At 53.4% G+C, this 27,883-nt stretch overlaps 1 protein-coding gene across 2 annotated transcripts; it reads right to left on the reverse strand.

Annotated features, from left to right (window-relative positions):
* On the reverse strand, positions 1-27,883 carry Scn4a (sodium voltage-gated channel alpha subunit 4). Of its 2 annotated transcripts, none has more exons than XM_059269774.1 (25): positions 27,611-27,883; positions 27,395-27,513; positions 27,195-27,284; positions 26,753-26,881; positions 26,219-26,310; positions 25,516-25,812; positions 23,982-24,045; positions 23,625-23,766; positions 22,903-23,112; positions 22,168-22,318; positions 20,224-20,462; positions 18,152-18,325; positions 16,908-17,264; positions 10,892-11,368; positions 8,628-8,763; positions 8,076-8,230; positions 6,977-7,150; positions 6,414-6,536; positions 4,683-4,961; positions 4,352-4,405; positions 4,018-4,155; positions 3,293-3,397; positions 2,444-2,714; positions 290-1,457; positions 1-61 (listed from the first exon to the last, which is right to left on the reverse strand). In XM_059269774.1, exons 1-25 carry the CDS (start codon positions 27,881-27,883, stop codon positions 1-3), a joined length of 5,478 nt encoding a protein of 1,825 aa, XP_059125757.1. The 2 variants fall into 2 exon arrangements, with proteins under 2 accessions (XP_059125757.1, XP_059125756.1); XM_059269773.1 differs by having other exon boundaries at positions 1-56; positions 255-1,457.

Below are 27,883 nucleotides of genomic sequence, written 5' to 3' on the forward strand. Positions count from 1 at the left end.
CTATACAAGAGACTCTTTGACCCCTGGCCGCACAGTCTGCCCCTGTGGTGGTGATGGTGGTGGTGCTGCTGATGGTGGTAGTGGTGCTGATGGTGGTGGTGGTGCTGATGGTGGTGGTGGTGCTGATGGTGGTAGTGGTGCTGATGGTGGTAGTGGTGCTGATGGTGGTGGTGGTGCTGCTGATGGTGATGGTGTTGATGATGGTGGTGGTGTTGATGATGGTGATGGTGTTGATGATGGTGGTGGTGTTGATGATGGTGGTGGTGCTGATGGGGGAGGAGGAGTAGTCTGGGCAGTGTCCAAGGGGCTGGTGGGTGTGAGCTCCATGGTGGGTCCAGCATCCCCTGTAGAACCCTTCTCCTCCTCCCCCTGGCTCTGCACACCACTGTTCTCATTCTCAGGGCCGTACATCTTGTTCATGGTGTTGGCAATCAAGCCTTCCTTCTCGGGGGCTCCATCTCCGTTGCCATCCTGGCTGTGGCGGTACATGTAGGAGGCCTGCTTCACAGAGCGCTGCAGCAGGTGGCGGCGGTAGGCCCTCTGGATTTTGATAGCACACACCTCCTCCTGCTTTCTCTTGAGGGTGGTGGTGATGGGCTCATAGGAGACCTTGGAGGGGTTGGCTGCCATAAACTTCTCCTCCATGGTCTGCTTGAGGGCATCCATCTCCCCAGAGTCACCCAGTACCTCTTTGGTCAGGGCAAAGAGGATGTCCAGGCAGTGGATCTTGTCCCCCGGCACCATGGGCAAGTCTAACGTGATCAGCTTGATCTTGTTGGGTTTGGCGATTTTCAGTGGCTCCTGCAGGGTGTCCACAAAGTCAGAGAGGCGGCTGTAGTCAATGAACTGAGTGGCATCAGGGTCGAACTTCTCCCAGGTCTCATAGAACATCTCAAAGTCATCCTCACTGAGGGGCTCACTGCTCTCCTCAGTGGCCACATTGAAATTCTCTAGGATGATGGCAATGTACATGTTGACTACGATGAGGAAGGAGATGATGATGTAGCTACAAAAGAAACAGATGCCAATGGATGGGTTGCCACAGTCACCCTTGAAGTTGGTGCCTGGGTTCTCCAGTGTCGGGTCGCAATCTGGAGGCCCACTATTGAGGATGGGGTTCAGAAGCCCATCCCAGCCGGCTGACGTGGTGATCTCAAAGAGGCAGATGATACTGTTGCCAAACGTCTCAAAGTTAAACATGTCGTCGATGCCCGACTCTTTCTTGACATAGGCGAAGTTGGACATGCCGAAGATGGAGTAGATGAACATGACCAGAAAGAGGAGGAGGCCGATGTTGAAGAGGGCAGGTAGTGACATCATGAGGGCAAACAGCAGCGTCCGGATGCCCTTGGCCCCACGGATCAGACGCAAGACTCGCCCAATCCGTGCCAAGCGGATCACACGGAACAGTGTGGGTGACACAAAGTATTTCTGTATCAAGTCAGAAAGCGCAAGGCCTACAGAGAGAAACAGAGGCTGGGTCAGGCACTGGGGACATGGAGGGCTGGGGGAGCCTGGCCCTGTGTGCTCAACCCTCTGACTATGGCGTCTCCTAGAGCTCTTGGGGGCCCCGGCTTACTTTGTCCTGACAGTTGGAGGTGGGATATATTTAAAATTGATGGGGGCCCATCCTTAAATCTGCTTGCAGATACCACAGGTGAGAGAAAGTGGGGAGGAGAGAATAGCTGTGTGGCTTGTTCTCATCTGTAAAATGGGAGTGAGACGGCACCACCATGAAAGAGTGAGGCCAGGCCCGTTAAGTGCATAGTAGATGCCTGGCATGCAGTAAACACTCAATAAACAGTACCTGCTTACTGTTGTGGTTGTAGACAAATCTGTTCTCCTCTCAGTGTATGAAAATTCTGGAACCTTTTCTTATTTGTGTGGATGTTTACATGTATGTACATACTTATTTGTACATATGCATTTGTGTATGTGCATGCACACAGGCCAGAGAAAAACCACATGTATCATTTCTCCTCAGATACCATCCACCTTGTTTTTTGAAAGAGGGTCTCACTGGCCCTGAGGCCCAATGATTAGGCTAGGCTGGCTGGCCAGTCAGCCCCAGGGTCCCAACTGTCTCCACTACCTCAGTGCTGAGATCACAAGCGTGTGCCACCATGCCTGGCTTCTTTACATGGGTCCTGAGGATCAGACCCAGATCCTTGTGCCTTCACAACAAGCTCTTGATCAACGAACTACCCCTTCAGCCCTCTCTCATCCTTTTGGCTCAACATGTGGCCGCCCAAGAACACGCCCAAGGCTTCATGTGTGCACAGATGACAGGTGGCCTGTGAGCCATGCATTCCTCTGTGCATTACAGGTGAAAGAATGGCAGACACATGTGTGTGCTTGTATAGGTGTGTGCATATGCCAGGTCTATGTGCATGAGGGAAGGCTTCCCTGAATGACTCATCTTGGTGTGGCCCTGCCAGCTCACCCACGATGGACAAGATGACCACCACAAAGTCGAAGATATTCCAGCCGATGGTGAAGTAGTAATGGCGCAGAGCAAACATCTTGAGCACACACTCCCCTGTGAAGATGATGATGAAGACCATGTTGATGTTGTATAGGATGTCCACCTTGAGCTGGCTCTGGTCATCCGTCTCCACCATCATGGTAACCATGTTAAGGCAGATGAGGATCATGATGGAGATGTCAAACACCTGCTTGGTCACAAAGTCGTACACCATGCCCTGGATCTTGTTCTGCAGTGGGATGGAACAAGCACATGAGGGACATGGAGTTGGGGGATACGATCAAGACCCAGACAGGATGGGTATGAGTGGGAGGTACAGGACGGTACAACAGAGGCCTGGGGAGGGGGAGGGGGAGGAAGTAGGTGCGAAGCATGGTGGTGAAGTATGCTACAGGAGGGAAGGGTCTGGAAACACATCATTCTCTGTGTGTGGGGTGTGTCTGTGTTCATCGGTCCCCACTTTAGGGCCCTTCCTCCCTACATAGTTCCTAAATCATCTCTACCCCTCTTCCCAAGTCACCGTTTGCTGGGGTCTGTGCACATCCACTTCCTGCTCCTTGTTGGGGCCCCTGTCTCACAGGTCAGAGGTCTCACTTGAGAAGGTGGGTGGATACTGGGAAGTTGTGTGGGGCTAGGAGAGGGGTAATCAGTAACAGGAGCCTAGAGACATCTCTGTGTTTGTGAGCAGAGCCTTTGTGAGGCTGAGTCCTTGAACATGGAGCAGAGCAAAGGCTGCGTGGACATCTGCTGTCCCCTCAGGCAGCAGCCTAGTACAGACCACTGGAGGAGGGGCCCAGAGCCTGATACCTGAGGTCGGGGAATGGGCTTCTGGGGCTTCTTGGAGCCAAGCTTCTTCATGGCGTTGTAGTATTTCTTCTGCTCCTCTGTCATGAAGATGTCTTTCCCTCCAAAGTATAGTAGGACAGAGACAGTGAGACTGAGGCAGGTCCCTTTCCCTGCTCCCAGGACCCCCCACCTCAAGCACTGCCTTGAAGGTGGACTGTACCCTTTGAGAAGCATCTGGTGGGGCTGGAGGTGGAGGGGTGGGGAAGGGGGAAGCTGGCTCTGAAGAAGGGTGGATGAGTAAAAGGGAGCGAGAGGGTTTCAGGCCCATTTCCCAGTTTCAAGCTAAGTTCCACTAATGCTTCACCAATGGGTCCTTAGCTTGTATCTACTTAATTTATTGTTATTGAGATAGGGTCTCTCTTTGTAGCACAGGCTGGCCTCAAATACACTATGTAGCCCGGGCTGGCCTACAACTCGTGAACTTGTTGCCCCAGACCACTTAGTGCTGAAACTCAGGTGTGGTTCCCCTTGTCTGGCTCCGCGTCCACCTCATTTTATAGATCGGGAAAATGAAACTCAAGAGGTCAAGTCACGGTTCAGTCCCCTAGTGGGATTTCAATCCGTGCTTGCTGCCCCAGGTATCCAGGTCGGTGACTGCTCAGGGCTGCTCAGGCAGCTGATGACTACAGAAAGAAATAAGTGGATGGGCCGAGGGAGGGGTCCTCTGGGGAGGGCCAGATACTCATCTTCTTCTTCTGTTGGTTGAAGTTGTCAATGATGACACCGATGAAGAGATTGAGCGTGAAAAAGGAGCCAAAGATGATGAAGATGACGAAGTAAAGGTACATGTAGATGTTCACCTCATAGTGCGGCTGCTCCTCCTTCTGCAAGGTGAGGCACATGCACCGGGTTTCTCTTTGTTCCCCAAGGTACTATGAGTGGGACTCCCCTCCTCCCCAGGCTGCTGGGCTACCAAAGAGCTAGCATGGCGAGGTGGAGGTGGGGTGGACGTGGGGATGGCAGAATGGACCACTATCAGCTCCCCTCTAACTTACTTATCAACCCAGTGAGTCAACTCACCTCCCGGGAGTCCACGGCTGCGTACATGATGTCCATCCAACCCTTGAAAGTGGCCTGAGAGAGCATGGCAGGTCATGAGGTGAGGGGCTGTCCCATACACCACCATTCATGTCTCCCTCCCTTCCCTATTCAAGCCCTCTCCAAAGACCAACTGTCAGGACCTCACTGGGCAGCATCAAATAGACTAGAGAGAGATAAACACTACCTCCAAGTCCCATGGCATCGCAGAAGGGGTTGGCCACCCCTAACATGGAATAGTGGATACTGATATGATGAGGGACAACCGGGCACTTCTACCCGGTTCTGAGAAGGCTCAGTGGGTGTCACTCACCACCTGAAGGAGGGAGAGATAGCCCAGACCCACGTTGTCATAGTTGACCTTGACGTTCATCCAGCGGACCTGGCCCGTGTGCATGAGGCTTTCACACTCAGACTTGTTGTTGACCACAGAGATGTCGAATCTCTCAGAGGTGGTCGTGTTGACACAGTAGTAGAACTTCCCAGCAAACAAGTTGACCCCCATGATGCTGAAGATGAGCCAGAAGATGAGGCACACAAGGAGCACATTCATGATGGAGGGGATGGCTCCCAGGAGGGCATTCACCACCACCTAGGGGCCAGGGTGGTGGTGGCGGTCATTGCTAGAGCCACTCTTGGGCATCTCACAGGGGACTCCCAGCCAGGGGACCAGGCAGAGCTGAGCACTGGCAATCAGGAAGGGCTAATCTTAGCCAGTCCTAGTGGGGGAGGAGTCTGCTGGGGCATATGGGTGCAGGGGTAGGGAGCTAGCAGACTGGTCCTCTAGAAGGGTTCTTTGCTTGGCTGGAGCCATCAAGGCAGAGTGAGGGTACCAGGCTTCTCTGGAAGCTGCCAGGTCATGGGTCACAGGGCAGGAGATAAACACGCTTTCTTAGCCTCGTAGGAAACTCAGCCCATGTGACCTGGCTTGGCTCACCGCATCAGTGAAAGGACCTAAAAGAAGCCACCAAGGTCCGCAGAGCAATAGGATTCAGGGTCAGGTCCCTGTCCCTTACCGGCCCTGGCCATATAGGCTTACCAAACTGTTTCAGTCTTGGTTGAATCTGAGAATTGTGCCCCCTGATGCCACCACGCCCACCCCTTTTAAAGTGTTTTTGAGACAGGGTCTCATGCATCCTAGGCTGGATTTGAACTTGCAGTGTAGCTGAAGAAGCCCTTGAGCTGCTGCTCCTGCCTCCACCTCCTGAGTGCTGGGATTAGGGGTGTGGGCCACCACACCTAATGTATGAGGTTCAGGGGATTGTCCCCAGGGCTTTGTGCATGCTAGGTGACCACTCTACCAACCGAGCCACACCCTAGCCTGATCAGTTCCCCTTTAAGTAAGAGCTATCTCATGACCTCTAGACAGAGTTGGTGGCAGGAGCTGGGGATGCTGTGTGTTTCTTCAAACCACTCAGTTGGCCACGAGCAGGTTATTTCTCTCAGCGGGCTGAGGTCCCCAGCACCAGCACTGGGGGCCCAGCCTTGGGCCAGCATCTTACATGAACTGAGGAGGTCGGAGTGTTTAGGCTGAGCTTGCTACTGCCCTGGAATGAGATCTCGCTCCCAGCAGGTCTTCTGTCCCTGATGGAAGTCCCATTGATCTTGCCCAGACCCTGTGTCCACCTGTGACTCCTGCTCTCTCCGACCTCTGGGGATCTTCGCTAAAGCGCCCCTGAAGCCAAAGGCATGGTTCCACGCTCCAGAGGGGCAGGCTCAGTACTGAAGCAGAAGTCTTGCTCACGTGTTCCTGTTATAGGGCCCTGGGGGCCCCCAATCTGAGGTGGGGAGACCCATAAACCCACAGGCCAACCTTCCTTCCTCTTGCCTCAAGCCTTCTGGGCCACTGCGGCAGCCTCTGCTGCCCTCCAGTGGTGGCAGGGGTAAGTGAATGGGAACGGGGCTTCCTGGGGATGGGTCACAGCCCTAAACTCCAGTCATCGGCAATTTGACCGACATATTGTCATGTACCTTGTAACCCTGCCCCATGGTGGCTGCTCCCGCGCCCTGAACCCCCCTCTGCATCCCCCCATCCAATACTCACCCTCATGCCCTCAAATCGCGACAGTGCCCTCAGGGGACGTAGGGCCCGTAGTGTGCGCAGGGATTTGATGGGCCCCAGCTCAGAGTAGCCCAGCCAGTTGGCCACTAGGCTAATGATGGAGACCTGTAGGAAATGTGTGTTCAGGAGGTGCAGGGTCCCTGGCTTCCCTCCAGCCTGGGACAACAAGAGGCGAATCCCAATTTCTGTTTGTCTCCTGTAGATCCCATCCCTGGTGGATGATCCTGTCTGGTGGGAAGAGTAGCCTGTGATCTCTAGTACCCCCAATGATGTCACCTATGACAGGAAATGGGAAAGCTAGTGCCCGTCTCGTATGGTCCTGCATGCCTCTCAAAGAACATGAAATCCTGCCCTTGTACTGGCAGGGATCATAAGGCCCCAGGCCTGGGCTGTAGTGTCTGGAAGCAAGAGGTCAGCCTATAGGGAGCAGTGCTGACCGGGGGGCCTGACTCTCGGCGTGAATTTGGAGAGGTCCCACCTCCAAGAGCCTGGGTTCCCTAAAGGTCTTGACATCTGGCTGTGTGACCAGACCCGGGGGGACTCACGTCCACAATGAGGAAATCGAGCCAGCACCAGGCATTGGTGAAGTACACCTTGAAGCCGTAGGCCACCCACTTAAGCAGCATCTCCAGGATGAAGATGTAGGTGAAGACCTTGTCGGCATATTCCAGGATGGTGCGGATGACCGGCCGCTGCTCGATGTAGATGTCCTCGAAGGCCTGGGGACACCAGTACGACCCACAATGGCCAGGGGCTCAGAAACTGGGGCAGCAAGCTCTGTTCCCCCATCCTGCCTGCTGCTGCTGGTTCCCAGGGCTCTTCCTCGGGAGGTAGATTGGGACACCCCTGAGCATCTTCCAGCCCCTGGTCTATCACTGGCTGAGGGGATAGAGGCTATAAAACAAAAGACTCAGTCTTTTACTTTAGAAACTGATGCTGGGCTGGGGAGAGACCACTGCTTTCCTGTAAACAGGAGAGCTGGAGTTCAGAATCACAGAGCCTATATCAGGCTAGATGGAGGTGGCCGCTTGCTTATAATCCCAGTACTCAGGAGACAAGGACAGGAGCGATCCCTGGAGCAAGATGGCCAGCCAGCCTAGCCTAGACAGTAAGTTCTGAGTTCAGTGAGAGACCCTGCCTCAATACAGAAAGTGGAGAAGAATGGAGAAAGATGGCTACCATCCACCTCGGGCCTCTACATGCATGCACACAAACACACATACAAACATGCACACACACACACACACACACACACACACACACACACACACTTCTAAAAACATCTGTCAGAAATAGAGATGAGGGGCTGGAGAGATGGCTCAGAGGTTAAGAGCACTGGCTGCTCTTCCAGAGGTCCTGAGTTCAATTCCCAGCAACCACATGGTGCTCTCAACCACCTGTAATGAGACCTGGTGCCCTCTTCTGGCCTGCAGGGTCACATGTAGGCAGAACACTGTATACATAATAAACAAATAAATAAATCTTTAAAAAAAAAAAAAAAGAAATAGAGATGAGTCTCCCTTTGGATTCTCTGGGTTTGGAAGTGTCCTGTCTGCATCCACCCTTGGTATAAAGGGGTGGGAGCCTTAGGGAGCAAGGCCCCTGCTTCTGCTCCTGCCCTGCCCTCTGGGGGAGGGTGCCTACCAGGGCTCCGCTGCTGAGCAAGATCATGAAGACAATAAAGGTCTCAAACCAGTTGTGCTCAACAATCTTGAAACAGGCCCGGCGTAGCGTCCACCACATTTTCCCACGGCCCTGGGAGATGTCCACATAGAGGCAGGGGCAGCGTTGCACACAGGCTGGGAAGTGGGTGGTACATGTCACTGGCCATTGGGTGTTTCAGGATCACCTTCCCACCCTCTGTCATGCTGCCCCAAGACCAGGGCCCCCCCTCCTCCCCACACCTGGCTCCATCTGGTTCCCATGGGGGGCTCAAGGACTCTTTCTACAGCCTATTCCATCCCTGTGCCAACCCTGCTAAGACACACACAGGAGGAAAAAGATGGTTCACAAGCAAGCTCAGGACGTCAGCTGCCCCATGCTCCCCCATCTCGCCCAGCCTAGGCTTCTCAGGCTCAGGTGTTAGCTTCCCAGGTAAGGCAAGTTGAGAGGCACCAGGGAAGAAAACCCTGTGTATTTCTGTAGCCCTCCTCTGGTCTGGGTGGGGGGGCTGGTCTGTAGGTGTGTCCTCCTCACCCTCTGTGAAGCATTCCTCAGGCAGCTCCCCCTCAGGGTTCTCCTCAGCCTGCTCCTCAGGGTCCTCTTCAGGGGGCTTATAGTCAGCTGTGCTGCAGACGGAGGAGTTCCCGTCGTAGAGAGGCTGTAGCGGCTTCTGTGGGGACCACAAGGCACATGACTCCTGGGTCCCAAGAGATCCCCGTATTCTCCCAACAGGTGGGGTAGTATGAGAGATCAGACAGAAAGGAGAAGAGAGTGGAGCAGGCTCCATTCATTCATTAGTTCATTCATTCATTCACTTAGTTAACCTTGCGAAACTATCACTATACCCTGGCGAAAGCACCCTAGTGACCAAGATGTCCTCAGTTCTGCCCTCATGGCACCTGAGACCTAGGAAAGCACAGTGAAGTCGTGAGGAGGCCTCCTGAGGACAGGAGATGAGCTAAGGGCTGCTTGGTGGGGGTTCAGCCCGGTGGGGTCCTAGGAGGTGTAGGGATATATGAAGGGGGTCAGCAGAAGAAAAGAGGCCTGAAGGTGCCTTTGAAGGGGCAAGGGTAAGAAGCAGAGCCAAGGGAGATCTGGGCTGCCACAGCTGCAGAGAGCAGGCACATGGTGCCCCCAGAGTCCAAGCCTTCCCACCCCCAGGGGCTGTTTGGCTGAGAGGTCCAGAGAGGATGGAAAAATTTTCCCCTGCCAAGGCTCCAATGTGGCGCCAAGGGAATCTGATCACAGTGGGGGCGGGGTGTGGGGGCTGATGCTCTGGCCTAGCTAGGCCTCCTCCAACCCACCCCCACCCCCACCCCCCGTAATCCCAGGCCAGATTCTCAGGCTGGCTTCCATGCTTCAAGGAGATCCTTCATGGTGAGGTCTCTGAAGAGAAAGATGAATTGGGCAGCCCCCTCCGTGTGTGTGTGTGTGTGTGTGTGTGTGTGTGTGTGTGTGTGTGTGTGTGTGGTAGCTCTATACCCAGTGCACTAGCCTGAAAACCAAGGGTGGGCAGGTCTTGTTGCCAGTCGACAGAAAGGAAAACTGAGGCATGGAGCATTTAGCCAATCAGAGCATACACCCTGGCCCCATCCTCGCATGTCAACTCTCATAATGGCCCTTGAAGCTCTGCTTGCTCCTCAGACCTCTTGCCTTCCCAGAGCCCTGGACCTGCCACTCTCCCGCCAGCCCCTCCCACACTGAGTTCCTAATACTGAGGTCGAGGCTGGTGCTATGTTTCCTGGGGGTATTTATAGCACCCTAGCAGGCACTCAAGCCCCCGGTAAGTCAACATGCTGCCACGTACTGGTGTGTGCTGGGGGTTGGGATAAGGAGTCAAGAGCTTTTAGGGCAAAGTTCATTAGTGCCCCGCCAGGCCCAGGGTTGAAGGGTGGGTGGGTGTCATCCCTTGCTCCCATCTTGTTAATCTTTTTCCTGTTAGGACTGCAGGAAGTGTGAGGTGTTCAGAGTCAGCTCCCCCAAGGCAGCCCCGACAGGGTCCCAGACTTTGAGGGTGACCACCACCTGTGTCTCAGTAACCTCCTAAATCCTCAAAGGGAGGGCCGGGAGGAGTGAGCTGTCTTAGGCCAGCAGGGCTGAGTAGATCAGCACTCTGACTTGTCCTTGTTTCCAAACTCCCATTGGGTTCTCTGCTGTCCTCAGATCGCTGGCCTGGACCTGGTACCCTGTACCTGGTACCCTGGTACCAGGTCCAGGAAGTTCGGAACAGCCCCAGAGGAATTCTATGCAGAGATAAGTGACTATGCCACTTTCAGCCAGCAGGGGGGCTTTGGAGCTATACATCAGATCTGAACATAGGTGGGACAAAGACTTGGCAGGACCTTCAAGCCCAGGGGGTTATTTAAGAGAGGCCTGTTGGAGCTGGGCATAGTGGTACAGCCTTTAATCCCAGCACTCAGGAAGCAGGGGCGGATCTCTGTGAGTTCCGGGACAGCCTGGTCTACAGAGTGAGTTCCAGGATAGCCAGACCTGTTACACAGAGAAATTCTGTCTCGAAAAACCAAAAATATCTGTCCAAGAATACCATCTGGTGGCAGAAAGTGCCCAGGTAGAGTTTTGGCCTGGCCAACTGCAGTAATCCTGGTGCCTGCCCTAACACTCACAGAGAGCTGACTGTGTGTGAGCCAACACAACACAATGCCACAGGGCAGGAACCTTTCACCGATGAAGAAACTCGGGGTCAGAAAGGTTTTATGACTTGTCTAAAGTTAAGCAAAATTTTAAAGCTGGGTCTTACTGGCCCCTGTCCCCTGCAGCCAGACCCTCAATGGGATCACCTTGATGTCTTCAGGCTCCGAGAACGTGTCAGTCTCCTCCTCTGTGGGCATCTCCAGGTCGGACTCCTCGGAGGCAATGGGCACCTGAATGGTGAGGTAGGGGTTGTTGATGAAGTTGAGGTGATCCAGCTCGATGCTGGAGCGGGGGCCATCAGTCAGGCCCACGTGGTTCAGGATATGATTGTCCTTCAGTTCCTTGTTTCCATCTTCTGGTGGCGGTTCCTTCTTCTCGTCCTCTGGAGCACTTTCCTCAGTCTCCCCAGCACCCCCGGGCTCACCGAGGCTAAGCATGATGTCCTTGGGGCTCAGGATCTTGCCGTGCAACAACCCCAGGAGGAAGGCTTTGGCAAAGCCAATGCCCCACTTGATGCGCCCAATGGCGATCTGCAGGTTGTTCATCTCGCCATCTTCGTCTGATGCTGCCAAGCTGTCGGCACTGAAGGAACTCAGCAGGAGAGCCAGGAACAGATTCAGGACCTGAAAAGCAAGGGCAGAGGGTCTCAGGCCAGCCAGGGTCTGGGGGATACCACCTTCACCCCAATGGGGTCCTCAGGACTATACAGCAGAACTGCCTCACGTTGGGCACTTGAAAGGATGCCATCTGCCTGGTGCAGCCGTACACACCTTTAATCCCAGCACTCAGGAGGCAGAGGTAGCAGTGAGTTTAAGGCAGCCTGGTCTACATAGTGAATTCCAGGACAGCCAGGACTATGTGGAGAGACATTGCCTCAAAAATATACACATAAATAAATAAATAAATATAAAAGGATGTCATCTGCTGGGGTAGATGGTACTCATGATTGCCAGTGGGAGGGCTGCTAGTATCAGTCCCACCCTACAGATATGGAAACTGAAGTTCACGTCTGTCATGGGACCCTGCTGCCCAAGGCAGTGACAGGGTTTGGGGAGGGTGTGCTGGGTGACAGAGGCTCTTACTGAGATTGTCTTGTATTTTCACTGTTGCCCAGGTCCAAGCTTCTGAACTTTTAGGAATCCCTTTTTTTTTTTTCCTTACTGTTGTTTTGTTTGTTTGTTTTATGAGATGGGTTTCTGTGTGTAGCCCTGGTTACCCTGAACTCGCTCTGTAGACCAGGCTGGCCTCGACCTCACAGAGATCCACCTGCCTCTGTCTTCTGAGTGCTGGAATTAAAGGCATGTACCACCAACATCCAACTGCTGACTAGGTCTTAAAAGGCCACAGTCAACCCATCCACTCCCTCCATTTTATTTTCCAGGGGACAATGACTGCATACCTGCCACATGGCCTCAGACAGCCCGCAGCCTAGTAGAAACAGGGCTTAGATCAGACAAACCCCATACCATGGGTATAGGCGGCAACAGAGACTAGGGGATGTTTTGGTACCATGCTACCAAGCTCTACGCTTCAGTTTATTAGGCTGTCCTATGCTTTAGTTTAATGTAAAATGAAGATAATTCCAGCACATTGTGATTGCTAAACAAACAAACCAAAAACCAAAAACCAATAGAGTTAGAAGACTTACTAGGTTCTCAGACTGGCTGCTATTACACATGCAATAATAGATAATTGCGCAAGGTGGAGGAATTAAATGGTCAACTCTGCGGGTGGGTCAGCATTTTGTAAGTAAGAAAACTGAGTCCCAGAGTGGTGGAATGATTTGTCCTAAGACAGACAGCATAGCCAGGACTATATCTCAGGTTTCTAGTGCCGTTATACAACCTTAGAGGGCACCATTGCCTTATACTACAAAATGACCTGTATCCTGGGAGGCTTGCAATATGGCGGCCCTTCCTCCCACCAGCCCACCCATCTTTGAACAGCAAGATGAAGGTGAAGTTGTCTGGGGTAGGAGGTCACAGCTTCTGCCTGCCAAGGGCATAGCCATGGTCTTACGCTCCTGAGCACGAGGGAATAAGGGAGCTTATGTGTGAAAATCTACTGTCCTTGACTGTCTTCATGTGTCCCACTGCCTGGCACGATCAGTGTCCTCCAAGGTCTTTTCATCATTGTCTCAACTATCAGTTTAGTATCTTTAAAAATTATATTAAAATCCTCTTCGGGGGAATGTGCTTGGGGTGGCTGCCCACATCCCATAGCTTCCCACCATTGCCCCCACCCATATTTACTGGTCTTTCTTCTCCCTTTGGGGAGGGGACATCCAGTTGCCAGAAACACATTTGAGATGGGAATTAGCTGCTCTCTGGGTCAGCAGGGTTTGCGCACGGCTCCTGCCTGGGACAGAAATAGCCTTCTCAGGCAAAGGGGGAGGGGCAGGAGAGGGAGGGCAGTCTCCCTGGGAGCTCTGTGGGGTGGGGTACCCACATCTTAGTCCCTTCTCCTTCTTCACACTAACCCAGAGGAAGCGACCAAGTGCCATGGATGCAGAGGGTATGAGTGCTCATGAACGCTGGCAGGGTGCCCTGGTGCCCTCTGGCAGACACCTGCTCCTCTGAAGCCTGAGAGGGAGAGGGTTGAGAGGGGTGAGAGGGGACAGTGCCCAAGGAGATGAGCACACTGTCTCCCTGGGCTGCTGCAAGCCCTCTGAGCAAATTGGGAGAGTCACAGAGATGGGCTGGAAGAGTCAGTAGGGTGTGTGTGTGTGTGTGTGTGTGTGTGTGTGTGTGTGTGTGTGTGTAACAGTACACAGAGGCAGTGCCATGCCATGACTGTAGATTCTGGAACCAGAAAACTTGGCTTCGAATACATCAGCTCTGAGCCTTTGCTTCCTGCTCTCTGAAATAGACACATCAGTCCACCCCTCCTCGGGTGGTGGTGAGGACTACTGACTGAGAACACAGACTGAGCTCAGGACTCTGGGCAAATGCTGAACAAGTGCTGTCAGCATCAAGGACACCGTGATCACCGCCAGCCTCACCAGCGTCATAGTTACTAGAGTCACAGACCCAGGCTCTAGTCCCAGCTCAGCATCTCAAGAGCTGGGTATCTCTGGGCCTCCTCCAGTGCGGAGGAGACAACATCCCCGGCCTCACAGGGCTTGTAGGGGAGGGTTACCAGAAGCTTTGGGCTAATGGCTGGAGCCTCCCCCTCCCCCAAGAGGAGGTGGTCACCGATTTTATGTAATTTTTTGTAATGATTACTAACCTAAAACTACGCACCTGTAACATCTGACCTCCCTGAACCCAGAGGCTAAGCACTGAGCCTGTCCTAGGTAAACCTTATGATCACCACCACTGACGTCCTCATTTTCCAGAGAGGAAAAAGAGGTTAAAATTATTGCTGGGTACGTGCCAGTGAGATGGCTCAGGGTGTCAAAAGGCTCTCCACAGGACCCTAAGGACCTGAGGTAAATTACCAGATCCCATTATGGAAACAGAATCAACTCCACAAAAATGGCCCTGTTCCCCCTCCTCTCCTCTCCTCTCCTCTCCTCTCCTCTCCTCTCCTCTCCTCTCCTCTCCTCTCCTCTCCTCCCCGTCCCCCACAATACCCACACAAACAGTAAAAAAAAAATTGGGGGGTTGGGGATTTAGCTCAGTGATAGAGCGATTGCCTAGCAAGCACAAGGCCCTGGGTTCGGAGGGGAAAATGTAAGTGGGCACTGTGGTGCATACTTGCAATCTCAATACTTGAGTAGCTGAGGCAGGAGGATCTTGAGTAAGGACAGTCACGGTTACAAAGGAAGGCTGACACAAATGTGCAGAGAGGTCACTCCTACGGGTTCATTTAGTCATCCTGGCCCTTAAATCTACACTCACCCTAAGTTTGGCCCAGAAAACGCCTCTTTCTCCCCACTCTCTCAGAACCCCCTCCTAAGAACTGCAGTCCTGTGTTCTCTCCTGTAGCTGTCCCAGGTCTCCTCCAGCTGAGGTGACACCCCCTCCCCCATCGGCCTCAGCCCCCAGCCAGAGCTCAGCGACATCTGAGAGGCGCTGGCCCAGCAGCCCACGGATTCCTCCAGCCTTTGAGGGGATTGCCGGCATCTCCTACTCTCTGTTGCCCAGAGCAAGTGTCAGCAACCACAGGAGGCAGCCAGGGACAGCACTGAGGAGCCCTGATGGGAGTGACCCCACCTCTACCCCGAGAAGAGGAGGAGTCGACAGGGCCCAGTCACAGAAGTGCCGGCCAGCTGGACCACAAGCCTCGCCCCTGTCCAGCCTGCATCTCTCCCATGCACAGCCCCACACACCAAGCCCTAGGCTACAGAGAGGGGCAAAATAGAAGGAGTTCCATCATTTCTGGGTTGCCCAGCACTGGACTGATTCTTCTTTCCAGACCACAGGACCAGAGGTAAAGAAGGCGGAAGAAAACCTTCATGGGGACCTGGTCCCACTCCATGCTGCCTCTTTCTGCGTACTAGTGAAGTCAACCATCCTAGTGACCTCGACCGTGAAATACTTGTCTTCTATTTGACAGAGACCCCAGCTTGACTGGAGAGCAGTTGTGGCTCAGTATGGTTCACACCATGGCAACAATAAGGAAGCTAGGATATATAATGCAGGTCTGTCTGCCGCTATAGATCAACTCCCCTCAAAACACAGCTTGCAGGGTTGGGAAGGTAGCTGCTACATGTGAAGTGTCTACTACATGAGTACAATGGCCTGAGTTAGAGTCCCCAGAACCCATGAGAAAAGACAGTGTGATCACTCAGATCTGTAACCCTAAAACTGGGGTGGGGGTGGAGTCCAGATGGGCAGAGACAAGCAGATCCCGGGAGCTCACTGGCCAGCCAGTCTGCCAATCAATCAGAGACCCTGTGGAGAGTGAACAAGGAAACCCCTCCACACCAACCTCCAATTTCCACACACATGTGTATATATATGTATGTACACCTGCACACACACGTACACATATACTGCACACATATGTGAGTGAATGTGCACACAGGCATCCATGACACATATAAACAAGGTGGATGGCTCCTGAGGAACGACACCCGAGGCTAACCTATGATCTTCTCACTCTCATGTACATGTGTGCACCTGCACACACGGGAACAGGCGGGCATGAGTGTGCTCATGCAACCCCATGCGCACACCCACACGCATACACAAATACAGCCTACAAGCCAGGCATGGTCCACACCTGTAATCACAGCACTCAGGAACCTGAGGCAGGAGGATTGCTGGAAGTCCTAGGCCAGTCTGGGTGACAGAGTGAGTCTCAGAAACAAACCGACACTGACCCTGAACCAGTGACAGCAGCAGCATGTGGACTCATCCAAAACGGGTTCCCAGGCTATGTTCCAGACTTTGTGGGGTCACGTTCTCTAGGGCTGGGGCCAGGAACCCATTTTAAGAAAGTCCTGCTGATGGTTAAGCATAAAATGTTGACACTCACTGAGGGAAATCACATAAAATCACCATTTAAGGAGGTGGCCATGGAAGGTAGAAAACTCTTTTGGGGGGTGGGTGGTTCTCTGTATAACCCTGGCTATCCTGGAACTCTCTTTGTAGACCAGGCTGGCCTCGAACTCACCGAGATCCACTGCCTCTGCCTCCCGAATGCTGGGATTAAAGGTGTGCACCACCACTGTCCAGTGAAAACTTTTTAAAGTTAGATTTGTTTGTTTTATTATGTATGTTTTGCCTGCATGTATATATGTGGACCACATGAATGCCTGGTGCCCGAGGAAGTCAGAAGAGGGCATTGATCCCCCGAAACTGGAGTTAAGGGTGGTTAGGAACCACCATGTGAGTGCTGGGAATTGGACCCAGGTCCTCTGCAAAAGCAGCAACTCCTTGTAACTGCTGAGCCATCTCTCCAGCCCCTACCATTGGTTTTTTTTTGTTTTGTTTTGTTTTTGAGACAGTCTTGCTATAGAGCCCAGACTGCCCTGACACTCACTAAGTAGGCCTGGCTTTCTTTGGACTTGCAAAGATCCTGTGTTTCAGCTTCCTGAATGCTGGAATATGGTGTCCACCACCACAAGGCCTGACTATAGAGATCTAGACACCAACACTTTTATACAGCTATCCCTAAAATGAACAAACACCTCAAACGAGAAACACAGGAACTGTACACGCTTCATATATTTCCTGCGTAAGAGTCAGGAAGCTCCCCAGACAGCTTACTTACCACTAGGTTGCCAATGACCATGACCATGAGGAAGACGGTGAGGCACATGGCCTGGCCAGCTACCTCCATGCAGTCCCACATAGTCTCGATCCATTCCCCACAGAGGATGCGGAAGACGATGAGGAAGGAGTGGAAGAAATCGTGCATGTGCCAGCGGGGCAGGGTGCAGTCCAAGGCAATCTTGCACACACATTCCTTATAGCTCTTGCCAAACAGCTGCATGCCCACCACAGCAAAGATGAAGACGATGATGGCCAGCACCAGTGTCAGGTTGCCCAGCGCACCCACCGAGTTGCCAATGATCTTGATGAGCATGTTAAGTGTTGGCCAGGACTTGGCCAGCTTGAAGACACGCAGCTGCCAGGCAGAGGGAACACAAGAATGACTGAGGCTGGGGACCACCAGCCAAGCCCAGGGAGCCCCAGGAGAGAGCTCCATGTCCAACAGTCTTAAACCCTATCCTCCTGATGAACAAGGCTTCACTCTGCCTCTCTGTTAATGGGGTGCTTGAGTCCTACAGCCTCCTGATACCCATGTTAAAATGGGAAAAGAAAATGGCCTTATCCATTGAAGATACAGTCTATTACAAGTGAGACTGTATACCAGAATTTGCTCTAACATGCGATCCCCCAATAAAAATAGATGGGATAGATGAAAAAAAGACTTGTAGCATGTATGGCTGGGAGATGGCTTAGCAGTTAGGGGCACTTCATTGGTCTTCCAAAGAGTCTGAGTTCAGCTCCCAGCCCCCACAGTGGGCGGTTCATAACCACCCGTAACTCCAGCTCCAGGGGATCCTACATCCTCTAGCCTCTGCAAGCACCCATAGAAAAGACGTGTGGCGTATGGACACACTCATGAATTTTTAAAAATTAATGATAAAGTTACACTGTACTAGTGGCTGTGGTGGTGGGTGATAGCAATAGTCCTCATGATAAAGTTAAAAAAACAGGAGTGAACTTCAAGGGGTAGAGGGAAAAAAATAGTAATTCTTAAGTCCCAAGTGTGTTACTAACGGACACTGAGGTATTGTCGGTATTGTCCAAGGTCGTCTAATGTCAGCTCCCAGGGCCCCCCATTTTGGTCCCCCACCCCAGCCCTCTGTAATAGGAAGGAAGGACGCTCTTTCTCCTAGTTTACAGGTAAAGGCTCCGAGGGGCCCAGTGGCATGCGCAGGGCAGCTGGGTCTTCTAGCCCTTAGGGTTTCTCCTCCCATCCCCCCTCAGCCCCCGGGTCTTGTGTACCAGACGGAAGGAGCGGAGCACTGATAGCCCTTGCACGTTGGCCAGGCCCAGCTCTACCAGGCTGAGGGTTACAATGAAGCTGTCAAAGATGTTCCAGCCCTGCTGGAAATACTCATAGGGGTCCATGGCGATCAGCTTCAGCACCATCTCTGCAGTGAAAATGCCCGTGAAGACCTGGCGGGTGGGACATGGAATCCCCGTCACAGAGTCTCATGGAGAACGGGGCCTTGGGAGAGTTCCCCCCTCACCTCCTGGCAGACGCTTTAGAAACTGAAGGGTAGGGGTTGAGGGCCCTGAAAAGGGGTAGGGAGTGGTCCCCGAGGCCCATGGGTGTGCATGTGGTGACAGGTACAAAGACCACGTCCTATGCCTAGGTGGGTACAACATAGACCCATTCCTACCCATTTCTGACATTGTGACCACAGTCAAGTCACTAACTTCTTGGGTCTTCGACCTGATCGTAATGTTCAACGTTCATGAAGTCTGGTTCACACTGACCTTGTTGGCATGTGGTTCTCTACAAAGCTGGAGGGATTATCACACTCTTTCCACAGATAAGCAATTGAGGCTCAGAGAGGTACACCCCAGCTCCCTCCATGCCACTCAGTTCCTCAGGGTCTCAGTTCAGGATTTCTCCTTTGTGCTCCAAGCCTCCCTACTGAGTACAACCCAGGACCTAGCAAACTTGGCTTTTTGATTTTGAAACAGGCGTCATGTAGCTCAGGTTGGCCTTGAAATCACTACACAGCAGAAGATGACCGTGGACTTCTGATGTTCCTGCCTCCACCTCCCAGGTGCCAGGATGGCAAGCACCTGTCATCAGGCCTGGCTTTATTCAGTGCTGGGAATGGAGCCTAGGAAGGCTCACACAGTTAGGTAAGCACTCCACCAAAGGAGTCACACACACCCTCAACCACCTAGCAAGCTTTGGTGGACACAAGGTCCTGGGCAGAATCAGTAAGAAGGTCAGATCTGCCTCCTCAACCCCAGAACAGGTACCCAAGGGCCTCACAGCCCCTTCAAGTTCACCGGGCATGGCTCCCCTCCTACCAAGCATCAGCTGCTCTGGGTCAACAGCATGCCTAGGTACACCACACTGGGTCCCTCCCAAGATCAGTCCCTGGCCATAGCAGGTGCCCAGATATCAGTGCAGTGTGGACGGTGGGAAGACAAGCAAACAGGCCCTGCCCACCACACACACCCTGGCAGCTGTGCCATGAGCCTGGAGCACGCCCTGGCCTCTCTTGCCCAGTCTGGCCATGGCTGTTCTGGGCATCTTTACAAGAGAGACATATCTGCTTTGAAGGTTGGGGATTCTGATGACATGATTCTTATGCCCCCTACCCAGTGTCGGTACTGTCCCAGCCCTCCCTCACATCGTAGGCTCTCTGAGCTCGCCTCTCCTGGAGGCAATGGGAGCCTCTTGCCCATTTGCGAAGGGTGGGTGGGTAGGGTGGGAGTGCAAAGGGGATTGGGAAGGGAGGGGCACAGTGGAGCAGGGCTGGAGGAGGAGGCAGCCGCTTTTTCCTTTGTCAGGCTCCACTGGGGCTGGCAACGAGGTGCTAATGCTCCTAATGGGCAGGGATAAGCAGTCGGATCAGAGCATGTCAACAATAGCTGAGCAGCAAAGGGCTTGGGAGAGAGCAGCCCGGTGGAGCTGGAGAACCAGGAGGTCTCTGGAGTGAGGTAGACCCTCTGGCATTTGGGTGTCTTTGGCTATATGCCCCCACTCCCAGGCCCTTGGTCTCCTTTAGGTTCCTGACAGTCTATGAAAGTTGAGAAACTTGTTACCTAGCCCCACCCATTTCCACACCCCCACCCCCTCAACCCCAATTCCTAGATGTGGCCTGGATCCCAGACCTCCAGGAGTTTTGATCTCGGCTCACCCGACTCTCCTTGTTCCCAAGTACCTTGAAGTTCAATTACCATATTCCCTAGACCACTGCATGCGCCTGCTCTTACGACTTGTGCCAGCTGTCCCCAAGTGCCCTACATTTCCACACAGCCCAGGCAGCCCCACGCTTCTGTCCTGTCCTCCAGACGACCGCCCTCCCCTCCTGTCCCTTCCTTACCAAGTTGCCCACGGAGAGCACATTGTCAAAGTGCTCGGTCATGGGGTAATGCTCCATGGCCATGAAGAGGGTGTTGAGCACAATGCAGATGGTGATACCCAGGTCCACAAAGGGGTCCATGACGATCAGGTGGATGATGTGCTTGAACTTCACCCACGGGGCACAGCAGTTCCAGATGAGCACTTTGTGTGCACACTTGTACCACCACGGCGGGCACTTCTGGTGGGCCTCTTCCAGCTCTGCAGGTGGAGTTGTAACAGGCCTCTCATGAAGACTCTCTGTCGGGCTTGACTCTTACTCCATCTAGCTCTCTGACCCTCCTCCTATGCTCTGAATCTTTCGCCCACCCCCTCAATAAGGCCTTCTCTAGCCCCACCCCACAACACAGCAGCTCAGGACCAGTCCCTCAAAATCCCACCCACAAGCCCCATCCCTCCGAGCCCTGCCCTCTTAGAGCTCAGGCCCTCAAGGCACATCTCCTTGGTAAGTTTTAACCCGAACCCCTCCCCAGCGCTCGGCCCTGAGTCCTCAGCAACCCCATTGTTACACCCTACAATGTCCTCCACTCAGTGAGCTGGAGTGGAGCTGTCTGCATTCTCTCGGGCTTGGGATTCTGTCAGGAAAGAGACATACCCTGGTCTCTGGCTGGGTTCCAGAGTCTTTAGGGAGTATTGGGGGTCCACTTTAGGGGGTCACTCCTCAGTGCTGCTGGCAGAGTTCCTGAACCCTTTCCCTCCCTGTGATAACACAGGTCACCCCAGACTGTCCCCAGGCATAAACACCTTTCCCTCTTGAGTGGCTTTCTGGAAAACTACTATTCCTGCTACCCAAAGCTGTGGGGTCTACGGGATGGGGCTGTTCCTTCACCTGGCCTCTGTGGCCTATGGGAGTGGCCTTCTCCTAGTCAGGTTCTCCAGTACCCACCACTGGAAACTTAAGAGGCAAATACTATGGGTGCTACCTATTTTGCAGCTGAAAGAGCCTAGGATAGGTGGCAGCCCCTTGAAGACTCTGGGTAGGGCTGGGGTCCCAGCCAGGAATGAGAAAAGTGAACATCTTGTCTCAGGCTAGTCTGCTTGGGCTACTGTCGGGGTCCCAGTAGTTGAGATCTGAAGCCTGAGAAAGAGGTCACAGCAAGAACAGAGGTGGGGGCTTCTTGGGCCAGCTCTGCCCAGCATTCCCTGGACCATTTTCTCTGGCAGAACACAGTCACCTGAATGCAGAGTGTAAGGTCACACGAGATGGGTCCCTCTACAGGTTGGCAGAGCCCTGGAGAACCCAGGCTGCTTTTAGCACAAGGCAAGCCCTAGGAAGCGACTGGGTCCCCTCTCTGGGTCAGAGATTCTTTCTAGCCTCCCTCTCTCTTCATTTCCTTCTTCCATATCTATTGCTCTTTCTCCCTCCCTCTCTCTCACCATCCTCTTCTCCCACCCACACACCTATCTGTCTTTCCATTCGGCAATCTGCCGCACCATCTACTCTCTCCATCCACCCAGCCAAGCTTCTGTCTGCCCATCCCTTGTTCACCACTTCTGTATTCTCCTCCTGAGACTTGGGGGTACCATAGGACTTGTGGGGAGTCTGTGATTCTACTTGGGGAAATTGAACCATTGACCTTTAACCCTTACCCAGGAAACACTGGAGTAGTTTCCAGAACACCAGGCTTTCCTGGTTAGTATTATTAGCCTGTCCTTCCTCATTGCCTTGGCAGCCCCCAAGCCCCCCCGGAAGCCCCTAGTTCCCGCAATGGACTGGCCTTGCAGCCAGAAATGGACCAGGTTGACAGGACTATATTTATCCCAGCTTACTTCTCTGGTATCAATATTAAGTTACTGCCCTCCTGAAGCTGGGTCCAAGCAGGCCCCGCTCTGCACCTCAGGAGGCTGAGAGACCTGGTGGGCGGTGCAGGCAGAGGGGGAGGGAAGGGGGGCACAGGGCACTCACCCTCCATAGCGTCTGAGATGGCGCTGTCTGCGCTGCAGCTTGGCCTCAGGGGCCCCTTCTCCCCAGACGTGTCCAGGCTGCCGTTGCAGTCCTTGCTGTGGGCCGGGTCCCCATCTGCCTCCCCACCCTCCAGAGCCTGGGCGGCCTTAGCCTGTAAATCAGCAAGGACAATGAATGAAAAGTCTCACTCTGAGCCAGGGGGATGGACACATTGACTCCTACTGGGCCTGCTGGATGACAGGCCCTTTTCTTAGTTGATGCCAAATCCAGGGAATGTAGAGAAGGGGCAGCTTTCAGTGGTGATGGAGTGAGAGGGTAAGGACAAGGTGACTGGGGACCTTGACCCTGAAGACCCTCAGCCCTAGACACTGCTGGGCCCTGGACTTCGTACGTGTATGAGAAAGAGGGGAGCTGCTCTGTGTACAACCCGGGACCCTGTCTCTGCCTCAACAAAGACCCAGAAAGCACAAAGCCATAGACCTTGAATCTGGAGGAAGTTCACATTTCACTGTCCCAAACTCCTTGTAGTGTCACGGGGGAAACTGAGGCATCACTTCCATCAAAGCTCTCCACCTGGGGCTTTGTGCTCCTTTTGCTCCATAACCCTTCCCTCTTGCCCCTCCTCCCAGCCTGCCTGGAAGGAGCCAGCTGATTAAGCAGTCCAGGCCACAGCCCAGGCCGGGGGGCAGGGAAACCCTTGGGTCCTCACCCCAAGCTCTCTGCCTGAATCCACACCTTTTCTAACTCCTCCTGATGTTTTTTGAATTTCTCAAGCATCTGCTGAAACTCCTCCTCTTTCTCCTGGTCCTCGGCCAGGGTAGCTTCGTTCTGCTCGGCATAGGCCATGGCTACCACCGCCAGGATCAAGTTGATGAGGTAGAAGGAACCCAGAAAGATGATGACCACAAAGAAGATCATGTAGGTCTTGCCAGCTGCTCGAAGGGTCTGCGGATGAGGAAAGAAGGGAGGGGTCTCATGGCCTCCATGGGGCCCTTCTACATGGCCGTCGCTTAGGTAGGTAGGCAGAGAAGGGGTCCCTCACAGAGCCTGGGGATGTGGGGGCCTTGGAGACAACACTGCCTGCTCCATTTATTTAAAAAGCTATCTTCAATCTGTAGTTGGTTGAATCTACACAGGTGGAGCCCACAGACATAGAGGTCCAACTACCATTGTGGGGGGGCAGAGTTGAGTTTCCCGGCTGTCCTATTGGTTTCTCTGAGGCTTGGAGATTCCTGGGACCGAGTCTATAGTAGCCCCAGACCCTCAGCTCATAAATCAAAAATGGAAAAGGACTATGGTTTGTGGCCGGGTATTTCCTAAGAGCCCACAAGGGGACTGAAGGAGTCCCCTAGAGGAGACGGTGCAGTGGGGGCCCGGCCATTGTGGGTGGGCTCTGAAGAGCAGTGGTCCGGAGGGTATGGCTGCGGGGCCGAAGGGCAGAGTGAGGGCAGCTGTACCAGCTGGAAGAGGTTCTCCCAGTAGTCCTGGGTCATGAGACGGAAGAGTGCCAGGAAGGCCCAGCTGAAGGTGTCGTAGCTGGTGTAGCCATAGTTGGGGTTCCGCCCAGCCTTTATGCATTCATAACCTTCGGGACAGTGTCTGGTAGTGAAAGGAGGCACTGGATTAGGGATGGAAGAGAGCTGAGGACAGATGGAGGACTCCGGGGAGTGGGGGGTTCTCCATACATCCTCCAAGCACCAAAGCCTTTTATCCTTGCCCACTGGTTTCCCCACACTCCTATCCACTCCAGATCCCTGTCCCTAATGAATCCCCACCTCCCAGGATACCTGGGGTACTGTCGCCCCACAACTCACCCGGCATCACTGCTATTCCCGCAGAGCAGGGCGTCATTGGAGCCCTCCAAGAAGTAGAAGTTCTCTTTGGGAATGAGAGGCCACGAAGAAGACACGTTACCACATAGTAAACACACGCACACAGCATACACCAGCGGACAGATCTGTGTGCCCAAGGAGGCCACACAGACACTCCCTGTGTGGCCCCTCCCATCCTTTACAAACAGTTCCAAATTCCGAGATCCCCAGTGGGTAAACTGCAGGGCTCAGCTCTAAGCCATGCCGGCTTGGTGCCTACTGTGGTTATGAAGTCAGGATTTACCAAGAGCCTAACACGGGGCAAAGGGCTGTGTCTGTGTATGCGTTAGGCTACCTCATACTTACGTAACTGTAGGGATGGGGTTAGAATCTAGGGGCCACGGGAGCTGGAGAGATGGCTCAGAGGTTAAGAGCCCTGGATGTTCTTCCAGAGGTCATGAGTTCAATTCCCAGCAACCACATGGCCAGCAACCACATGGTGGCTCACAACCATCTATGATGAGATCTAGTGCCCTCTTCTGGTGTGCAGGCAGAACATTGTATACATAATAAATAAATAAATAAATAAATAAATAAATAAATAAATAAATAAATAAATACATCTTTAAAAAAAAAAAAAGAATCTAGGGGCCACAGTGAAGGAAGAACACCGCTTTAATAGAGACTATGAGAATGTGATGTGGGTTCATGTACCCATAAAGGACAGGCATGTGAACAGGACATGCTCGTTGGCAGCCCTACCAGGAAGGGAGCACAGAGTGTGGGGAAGGGGAATAGGGTACCCAAGCTACAGAAGGATGATGGATTTTCTCTTTGTACAGTGAGAGCTGTGTGTGTGTGTGTGTGTGTGTGTGTGTGTGTGTGTGTGTGTCAGGGCAACCTTTTTCTCAGCACCAACTGTACACTTTTTTTTTTTTCAGAGAGTCTCTTATTGGGACCTGGGATTTGCCAGTGAGGCAGGATTAGCTCGCTGTCCAGTGGGCTCCTGAGACCTGCCTGTTTCCGCCTGTCCAGGGCTGGAATCACAGGCATGTGCCACTGTGCCCGGTTGTTTACATGGCTTCTGGGGATTGACCTCGAGTCCTCAATCTTGCATGGCAAGCACTTTATGGACTGAGCTATCTCCTCAGGCTCAACAGGTGCAGGAGTTTAAAAACAGTGTGTCATTAGCACATTAAGGGAAGTTTTGTCACACTTCATTTGACAGGAGAGGATTTTTGTTGTTGTTGTTGTTTTTGAGACAGGGTTCCTCTGTGTGACAGCCTTGGCTATCTTGGATCTCACTCTGTGAACCAGGCTGGCCTTGAACTCACAGAGATCCACCTGCCTCTGCCTCCCGAGTGCTGGGATTAAAGACGTGCGCCACCACATCTGGTGATAGGAGAAGGTTCTAAGGGTCATGACTGAGTGACTTGTTGGAGACTACCCAAGCTGGCTAGTGATGGATTTAAGCTGAGACGGTGGCTGTGTGAACGGCCGGGGAGTCTCCTCCGGCCCCTCCTTCCTCCCTTCTCACCTTTGTTGTTGATGTAGGCATCCCAGTCGAAGGTGTAGTTGCTGGCCCAGCTCTCCTGGCTGCTCCAAGTGTCGTTGCCGTACCACGAGTCATTGCCGTACCACGTGTTGTTACCATACCACGTGGTGTTGGTGTCGTTCATGGGCGGGGGCCAGCGCACACACTTCTGCCGCAGGTTTCCCATGAAGAGCTGCAGCCCCACCAGTGCAAAGACGCTCAGGCAGAAGACAGTGAGGATCATCACGTCTGACAGCTTTTTCACGGACTGGATCAGGGCTCCTACAATGGTCTTCAGCCCTGGTCACAGCGAGGGGGACAGCATCAGCCGGGGAAGGGCGGGATGGTAGAGGACTCCGCCCTGAGCCTCACTCTGAGCCTCAGTCAACTCCGTCTCCAAGGCTGCTTTCATTCCTCACAATGTCTTCCCTGAAGCCTCCCAGCCCTTTTCTGAGTACCTCCTCTGTGTGGAGCTTGGCTTTGCCTGGAGACAAATGACCTCTAAGATTGCCTGACCCTCAGAACTACACAAAAGCATAGAGAAATTTTTAATAAATCTCACTGGGTTAGTACTCCCAAAGTATGTTCTCCAAGCATTGTCTTAAGCCTGGCTTAGGTTTTCAGAATCTGAGTGTTCACTTCTAGGCCTGGGTATGGTAGAGGGAGCATGTTGGCCCAGGCAGAGGGACCCCACACCTCCCAATACCTGGGATAACCGTGATGGTTTTCAGGGCCCGCAGCACACGGAAGGTCCTCAGGGCTGAGATGTTGCCCAAGTCCACAAACTCTGTCACATACCTGAGTGGGAAGTTGAGGTGGGGGTGTATCAGAGCTGGGACAGAAATCAAGTGTCTCTGTGTCCAGAATGAGGACAGCCGAAGAATTCTTGAAATGGGGGTTATCACAAGGATAATTTGGAGGGCAAGCCAAATAACACCCAAAGTTGCTGTTCTAGCCCAAGAGTTGGGAAGAACAGTGCTGAGCTTGCTGCTGGAGAATGGAGGAAAAGGACATCCCCACTCACCCACTGACTGTGGGGTTGCGAATCAGGCTGCCTCCTAAGGTGCACATGGTGTGAGGAGGGGACACTGACCTCTGAGCAGGGCCCTGGGAATGTCCTAGATCATGTGGTTCAGTCTGCACAAGTAATGGCCCCTGCCATCCCCCCACCCCCGTCAACGCCCTCTTTGGAGCTTACCCTTCTGGCCGATCCCACCCTAGTGTCAGAGCCCCCGCTCACGCCATCGTGATGACGCTGAAATCCAGCCAGTTCCAGGGGTCCCGGAGGAATGTGAAGTCATCAATGCAGAAGCCTCGGGCCAACATCTTAATGAGAGACTCAAAGGTGTAGATCCCTGTGAAGGTGTACCTGACAAGAAGAAGGCCAGTCGGGGCCAGTGTGTCGCCTGGTTATGTGTGTGTGTGTGTGTGTGTGTGTGTGTGTGTGTGTGTGTGTGTGTATGTGTGTGTCAGCTGTGGACTTTAGAGGAGGGTCACCAAGATGGCATATGGCTACCCAAGGCTGAGGACATTGGTGAGGGTGCTAACATGCCCTCCCCAACCATGGCTTAGGGTGTTAACTGTCACAGGGACAGTGTGTCTTCCCTGGAAGACAAGAGCAGTGTCACTCTGAGCACTCCGGGTACAGATCTGGGATAGGAAATCTGGGGAGGGGGACTTACTCCACGTCCTTGGACCAAGAAGGCGGGTTGCTCATGGTCATGAACACACAGTTGGTCAAGATGGTGATCATGATAAACATGCTGAACAGCGTGGGGGTGGGTCAAGGAAAGAGAGGGAGCAGCTGGGAAGAGGAGGGCACAGGAAGGTCGCCTGCCCGCCCCTACCCCCCCCCCCCACCTCTCCCGCTTGGGCAGGATATGCGTGGATGAGCACCTTGATAGCCACACGCCTGACGAAGCTGAAAGGGCTCAGCATGTAGAGGGCAGGCGTGGCAGAGAAACGGAAGATGGCCTTGCCTTTGTTGAGCACAATGAAGGTCTGAGAAAGGGAGAGAAACCGTGAGCCCAAAGGACAGACAGACAGACAGACAGACAGACAGGAGGCACAGAGAGAGGGGGTCCTCCCACACCCAGACCTTCTTGTCACTGTAGTAAGGGTCCAGGTCCTCCAGGGGGATGCCGATGACTTCAGGTGGCGGGTCCCCATAGATGAGTGGTAGGTTCTTGCCAGCTTCCAGGTCACTGCGTGGCTTCCGCTCAGGCTCCTCAATCTCCATTTGCTTGTTCCGCTGCAGCCGGGCCTCCTCCTCCACTGCCCGCTGCTCTATGGCTGCCAAGGACTCCGGGGTGAAGGGGCGCAGGCAGTGGGGACCGAGGGGTACCAGGGTAGGCAGAGATGAGCTGGCCAT

The sequence above is a fragment of the Peromyscus eremicus genome, chromosome 8a (assembly GCF_949786415.1).
Source record: "Peromyscus eremicus chromosome 8a, PerEre_H2_v1, whole genome shotgun sequence".
In the NCBI taxonomy this organism is placed as follows: domain Eukaryota; kingdom Metazoa; phylum Chordata; class Mammalia; order Rodentia; family Cricetidae; genus Peromyscus; species Peromyscus eremicus.